The following is an 8,213-nucleotide window of genomic DNA, read 5'->3' on the forward strand; positions in this document are numbered from 1 at the left end:
AGCATGATAAATTATAAAATTATTACCTGGCAAGTATAGTACGTGCTTTGGTTGTTTGTTAGCACGATAGCTTCCACAATTTTTAAGTTATCGTTCTGAATGTTTTGGTTTTAATAATTACAGAACATGCCTATTGATTTTCAGGAAAATTGATATATTAGACATATCACAAAAGCTTATTATATTGAAATCTGACTTACCTGTATCTTCCATTATGAGATATTAAATAGCACGCCCTCTGTATTCTTTTAACATTAAATTATGCTGCACATCTGATTAGATCCGATAATGATCGGATGAAGAAAAAGCTACTGTATTCTTCCAAGATGACAAACGCTCGAAGCGTCGTAGAAATACGAACACGTTATTCAAACAAGTTCTAGATAATGTTGGAATGGTCAGACAAGCCTTCATTAACAACTCGAAGGCCCGCTTATTTTGAATCAGCATTTATTTATCATATGCCATCTAGAACACTCTGTCACAGTTATAGATTAAATTTATATATATGTATATGTCTCCGAATCCAAAGGCAAATTACTGAAAAAATGACAATGCTGTGGGTATCAGTGGCTGGATCTCAATGGAGATACAAAATAAAAGCGAAAAGCTAAATCAAAACGAGAAGTAAAACAGCCAGAAAAGTTAGCAGAGCTTTCGGGCAACACTAGCCCTTCATCAGTGCAAGTCTCCGAATATAGTTTTCTCCGCTGATAAATTTTGCGAAGTACTTCACTCATTTCTTTTATTTATTTATTCATCCTACAAGTTGCTTTCTATTGTATGTGTAAGAAATAAGAAATGAAAACAATTTTATTAAATATTTAAAATTATCAATAATTTTCCATGAAAATATTTAGAATTTCATTTATTTTTCTTTGAATTTTAATTTATTTTTACAAGTAATATAATTTGATATATGTCTTAAGTTCAGTGGACATTCTACGGTCGAGTACGGCATAAAGTGATAAATAGGAATTTACTATAAGGTTTAATGATGAAATGTTTTTAGCTTTCTCATTTCTTTGTAAAGCTATAAATAGAATTGTTGAGAGGTTTAACTTTGCACGAGTGATCATCATTGATATTTAGAACATGAGAAATTAATGTCAGATATAAGATTGATGATTGATTCTTTGACATATTGCATGATGAACAGGCTTTGGGCGATGTTAGTATCGTTATTTACTATTCCACTCGCATTAAATAGATCTTTTGGGGAAAAATTTCAAGATATTTTAAGGAGAACCGCCTTGAGGAATTCTTTTTTGAATATTAGTAATTGAGGTGAGATGCCCAATAGTGGGACGTGTGCTTGCAATGGATCATTGCATGTGGTTTTATTTGGTCATTGTTCTGTGTGTTACACAAATATAGGAAAACTGAATGACAATCTTAAGAATGACAAATCCTCTTTTAGCATTAGCAAAAATCTAAAAGGATTTTAAATTTCAAACTGTAGTTAACTTTATATTATATACAAAAAGTTATTCTTTATTTCTGAAATGTTTTATGATTTGGTTTTTTTTCTTTGTGATCTTGCATGGGACAAGAAAATTCACTTTCAATACAAATGTAGTGATAAATTTAAATATTTGTAACATGTTTTTCATCAACATTACTTCTTAAATGTTGTAGGTTTACTTGGAAAATGCAGATTTAACAGATAAACCACACTGTCTATAATCAACGTCAAGTAATGTTTAAGAGGGTTCAGTGAAAGTATAGGAGATTTACCTGTACTACATAGTTAGCTTCAACATTTTTTCTCTCTATTTTATTGCACATAAAATTTGTGTAGGCCACAACAACGTAAAAAATAAATTTCAGGCCATGAGCATGCTTTGGACGTCTCGGCTGGGACATTTTATCCTAATTTAGGCAGTAAAAAATGTTTGGGTGCGGGTCATAGTTTGGAAATCGTAAGCCAGCAGCAATCTCTACCTTCACATGTATGTAGTATTCGATTGAGTCATCATTTTCAGCCCATTGCATAATTTTCATCTCTATTTGTTTAAAGAAGCCGACCTGGCTACACTTTCTCCAATTTTGAGTCCAGATTGAGCAATATAATTTTTTTTTTTATTCACCCGATTTTTACATCAAGCTGCTGTGTAATAGAACCATTAAATTATAATAGGAGACTCTGGTGTGTTATAATAAATATTGTTTTTTTCTTGATAGTATACATCCTATAAATTTTACAAAATGTTCTCCAATTTGCCAGTTTTTAATCAGCATTAAAATTTCTTTAAACTCACTTTTTCAGCCGTATGCCGAAAAATACTCTGGTTATTTATAAAATGCGGAACTTTTGTAGTTCTAATTTAAAGCCAATGAACTGAATTTTATGTTAGTAAAAGATATAAATTTAACCAGATACTAAATTTACAGCATACTGTGTTACTTTGGAATGTTAAATTCATGCTAGTGATTGCAGAAAACATTCCAAAATATACAATATTTCATGTGGAAATAAAATTAAAAATCAATTAATTAAAATGTTCTGATTTTTACAGTTCATTGATTGAATAATGAATAAATAATTGTCCATATAATTAACTATAAATTAAATAATATAAAAACAAAATCAATCAAGGATACATTTAAGGCATACATCCATGCTTTTAGATTTATAGTTGAAGCTCTCATGTCTCTGGGACCAAGGATATACAGTGGCTTGGGAAAATCTAGTCTTTGTTATTATTTATTTTATTGGGCAATATCTTCAGTCACAGACTTGTCTCCCAGCGTGGCTAGTCAGGAGAAGTGGCTGTGATGTACCAGGACACCGGACTACCCCCTAATCGTCTCGAAAGATGTACTAGGTTCTTTGAAGTGCACATGAGCTAGATCTGTACACTTTATAACTCCCTGCGGGTATGCCTCGAACCCTTGCCGATGTTATTGCTACGTAATTACCATTCCACTGTCTTAACCGTTCGGCCACTCACTCAATATAGTCATTGTAGTTCAGCTGTTCGGTATAACGTGACGTCACCAAGTCATCAACCATTCTGTAAAATAAGATGAGTGATGCCTTTTGAAAAAATGTCGCGCCCCATGAGTTTACAGGCTTGTTTCTAACCTTTGTCAAAATGGTCACAGAATCTCAAGAGATTGTTTTTTAGCATTAGTTTTCCAAATTACTACATTTCAGAGATGTTCTTCTATAAATAAATAAATACTGAGGAGATAAGCAAATTGGTTTTGACTTAAATTGACTTTTGATACTTTATTAGAACTCAGAAGAAACATAAATAAGCAATGTCTAATTGATGCAGTTGCATGATATCTATTAGGAATTTAGAAAAAAATATATATATTTCAATGTTGCCGTTTGAACTGTTAATAGAGTACAACAACCTAACCTATTTCTCTATTATTCTTTGTTATATTGTTTATACTGTATTATATATTGCATGTTTTGTGAACTTTAAATGAGTATTTTAATAAATCAAAAAGAGACAATTTGTTTACCATTCCTCTGTAGACGAAATTATATTCAGTTGCAATTAAAATTGCAAACATAAGTATATTTGATTAAAAATTTCATTCCGAATTCCTATATATTCTGCACCAAATTTCATTTAGCCTAGCCTTTGTATTTGATTAATTGAATATTTTAGAGAAGCATAATAAATAATGAGTTTTTTAAAAATGTTTAAAAACTTTGATTTTGACTGTGTAGTAAAACTGTTATTGAAGAGCACACTAAAAGGTTGGTTTCATGCCAAGCCTTTATGTTTATAGCTGGATGTGCAATAGAACAATTAAATAAACCAATCAGATAGTAAGGAGGTAACAAGGCGGTAATAACAAGGCCATATACATGGCTGCAGTCATGTGCTCAAGTTAGTGTTTTGACTGACCAACCGACCGACATAGTGAGCTGTAGAGTCGCGTTGTATGCGACTAATAAATAACGAATATTTTATTGAAAGATATCAACTTATTCTCACACCAACTCAATAAACATTCATTATTTGTATACCATCAAGCATGTCATCAGGTACTTTCATAATAAAATGGCATTAGAGAATTGCATCGGTTTGGTACTACATTATCTAAATGAGTAGTCTGTTGCATGTCAGTCACCTTATAATGAGTAATTATCTAGTGTATTATCTCAACATATATGCATGTGACTTTACTCAAACAAGGCCTGTACAGTAAAGAAGAAGATTATGCTGATGGTGACATGAAAACCAGGGAAGAGTAAATTTAATTTAACTCTTCCCTGTGAAAACATAAAAATTGTTATACTGTAAATGACATAGTATATCTTGTCTATCTTGAAAGAGTTGGCTTTTAGAAAGAAGCAATCAAACCTCAATTTTAAATTTAAAAAACACATACGACTTCCAGATAATCACATCAAAATTCAATGTTTATTCATTTTGCACAGTAATAAACAATATTTTATATAGATTATTTCTATGCCAGGCATATAAATAGTAGTATTTGTGAACTTTCAACATTATGATTACATGCAATACAAACTAAGCTTTGATAATATTACTCCAAGGATTTTGTTTAGAATTTGATGATGGTATTATTAGCTGCAAAATAATTGAATATTCCATATTGATGTGAATATTATATTGTAAAACCCATCAAAGTTGTATCTAAAAATGCATTAATACAATATAATAAGTAATAGGTCTTTGATCTTTTCAGTGCAAAGATAATAACCTGAAATGATCTCAGTCTTTTGAAATATTGGCAGCTTACATAACTTGAAAAAAGTTTGGACATAAATAAACTAAGCTTATTAATTTAATCTATTAGCTTCAAGAGACTTTGTTACGCCAACTATGAGCGAAGCATTTGTTTGTACATACTGTGTGGACATTTTAAGCTGGATTTAAATGCTTTTCCATTTACTCTTATTTGAATAGTTTACATATGTCTTTTATTCAATGCAACTCAAGAATAACAAGTTAACCCAAACACATATCTTAATATTTTATGTCCAGTAATTTGCTTTTAGATTCATATTTCACCTCTGTGATTTCAGTGATTTCATCAACCATTCTATCATGATGGTCTGGTATTTAGATACAGTATAGAAATGGCAATAGGCTAAAGGAAAATTAATTTTTTTATAAATCTTTTCATTCTCACCGATTTCCTCATCTTAGCCGTTTATAAATTAATTTCCCATATATTACTGGGTAATTTAGGTGCACATATATATTAGTTGACAGATAAAATATAGATAGATAGATAAATAAAGTTTTATTTATTGCACACTACAGACTGTTTCTTGAAGGAGAAAAAAAACACGTTTCAGTCGAGACAAAGAGGAATAAGCAGTAGAAACCAAAAGAAATATACAGATTTATAGTCTTTGTAAATAACAATTGTGGAACCCACTGTGAAAACATTCATCATATAACAGCTTTCCATTTTAGATTTAAGTCAATCACATATGAATTTACAAAAAAACAAAATAATTTAATTTTCTAGTAGAATCACATCAATATTTTGTGTATTTATACATTAGACACACTTGACCATAGTCAATTAACTATTTATTTATTTATTTATTTAATCTTTTTTTATTCTGAAATACACTTTCAATACAATGTACTGATTTCCAAAGTGGTTCAGTTCTTAACTACATAAATGTAAACAAAATACAGTATACAGTATAAATGGACAAAAGAAAATATTACTTGACTTGTTTTCTTTTTCATAAAGATGTTTCATCAGACAAAAATTATATAAACAAGAAAGGAAAAAAATATTATATACAATACAGTTAAGTTGCTGTAGGTTATATTATAAATTAATTGAGATTGATATTACATTACAAGGTTGTTTTAAAGTTTATGTCCTTGATAAGTGTAAGACATGTTTTTTTTCATATTCGATGTTAACTTAGGGAATTATTAAAATTGTTTCAATTTACAACTCTGGTGTTATACCTATACATTGTTTGTTAAATAATTAAGTTTAGCATAATGTAGTTGTGTTATGAAATATATTTTAAAGGCTGCAAAATTTTATAATTGAATATCACTTACAACCATGAACTGTCCATGATTATTACGTGACAAACACACTCTTAAATTTATAGTCAATTTATTCTTAATAAAATATTCATAATTGACACATTTTGAACATATCAACATCACAAAACAGAAAACGTGTTCACATACCGTCAAATTGTATTGTAGTAGAGTAAATATATGTATTTACAATAGAGTATATACCACCACTTTTTTTATGCAGGAACATTTACCTGGACGACACTGTAGAAACAGCTATATTTCAACTAATGAAACATTTGTCATTTGACATCAAATTCTATGAATAATCTTGCCACAAAGTTAGTTAATCCTCATCAAATTATTTAAAGAATCTTAGGCCAATCCTTTTTGTTATCAAAATGATAAATATATGTAAATATGGTACAGTAATAGACAAGGAAGACAAAGAAAAATTGCTCAAAGACGGTGATATCTTGTGCTTGAAAGATTGTTGACTAAAAGGTCAATGGAAATGGATGCAAATAAGACACTCCTCTAATCAAAGGCGTTTTATTAGTTGATACAATAGTATAATACTCACCTGTTTCAATACAAGTTTTATTATATGCCATGGTTCTTCTAAAATGTATGTACTCCAAATATACCTCCTCTTTGCAGTATCTTTAAAATGAAGTACTTTATTATAGTTATATAATTTAATTTGAAAATAATCACTAGTAGACTAAAAATAAGATTTTGTACTTACTTATGTTTTGATAATATAATGATGATGATTTTGGAGACCCACTTGATAGTTTGATTTAGTTCGCTTTAGGGAATCCTGTCTCTCTCTATTGTTTGTTATTTTTTGTTATAATTATGTGAGACGAAATAAATGAAATGAAATGAAAACTAATCTGTATTGCCTTAACTGTACGTGTCCATCCAAACCTTAAAGGGCCTTTCACACCTGTTCCGGCACGGTTCCGGTCCGGCGAATCGAACGCCAATGTTTTGTTTTCACGACGCTCCACGCGGCCAAGCACCAATCGATATGCGCGTAGCCGCGTAAAAACGAAACATTGACGTTCGATTGGATTTGCCGTCGCCGGACCGGAACCGTGCCGGAGCAGGTGTGAAAGGCCCTTAACACCATACATTAAAATATGATAAATAGAAGACCGTTAGTATAATCAAATGACTTGTAGTAACAGTAGCAGCCTTGTTTTAATTTTACATTTCAATTATAATCTCACTGTAAAATTGTTTTATAATAAATTCCTCTTTGTATTTGTAGATTCCTAGTATCTCCGGTATGGTTTCTAGTATGATACAGCTTGTGTTTGTTGTGATATACCCACCAAAGAAATCAGCCGAAAAGACTGAATAAATGTCGTTCATGTCAACAGGAATATCAGTACTTCACTAAAATATGCAAGAATGATCTTAACATTTTATCAGTTTATTTAAGGTTATCTTTATGTGCCAAAATTTAAGTTGGTTTTCTATAATTTAACATGGGATGAGATCTGAACAAAAAATAAGGTGTCCACATAAGTACATGTGCCAATATTTGTAGAGAAATCACATGTTATTACACACATGACACTTGATCCGTTTCAAGAGTTTTAGGCTACATGCTGATTTTTAAAAAATAATTTTAACATTGTCCCTTGTGGTGTAATTTTGAATACTTAAAATGATGAAAATATAATGATAGTAAAACATATAAATTTGGAATCACAAAATGTTGCCTTTTTATTACTGTTTTATGTTTTCTCATATTTAACCGTTCATTCAATTGGTGTTTTACAAATTATAAGATAAGATAAGATAAGATAAATCTTTATTGTCATGAACACAACAAGGTGAACATGAAATTGGTTTTCCTTGATGCTTAAAAACACATACAATATATAAAACATTAAAAATATCAATACAATACATTAAAACTATATACAGTAGTAAACAAGTAAACAAACTATCTTTGGAATGTTGTGTTGGAAACATGAATAGAGTTGTGGACAAATGATTTCCTACATTGAGTGGTATTGCACATTATTATTGTATTCCCTTCAGCAAATTGGTTTTGTTTAAATGACATTAATAAAGTTATAAAGTGTGTTTAACATTCAATTTAAGATCTTTCATGTAAGTTTGGCAGGTTAGATCCTTCTGTATATCTATAAAGTCGAATGGTGCTTAAGCAATTTAAGAACTAGGCCAGGTAGAGAC

General features: G+C 30.1%; 1 protein-coding gene across 5 annotated transcripts in view; it reads left to right on the plus strand.

Moving 5' to 3' along the window:
- The window catches only part of LOC140062269 (sugar transporter SWEET1-like), a 37,269-nt gene extending 29,576 nt beyond the window's left edge, over nucleotides 1-7,693 (plus strand). For all 5 annotated transcript variants that reach the window (XM_072108405.1, XM_072108404.1, XM_072108407.1 and 2 more), the window contains one exon: nucleotides 7,276-7,693. In XM_072108405.1, the coding sequence (XP_071964506.1) occupies nucleotides 7,276-7,368 (93 nt within the window). In that variant the 3' untranslated portion in view covers nucleotides 7,369-7,693. The remainder of the gene's footprint in view (nucleotides 1-7,275) is intronic.
- The last annotated feature ends 520 nt before the right edge of the window (nucleotides 7,694-8,213 follow it).

This window comes from Antedon mediterranea, chromosome 11 (assembly GCF_964355755.1).
Source record: "Antedon mediterranea chromosome 11, ecAntMedi1.1, whole genome shotgun sequence".
NCBI classification, from domain to species: Eukaryota; Metazoa; Echinodermata; class Crinoidea; order Comatulida; family Antedonidae; genus Antedon; species Antedon mediterranea.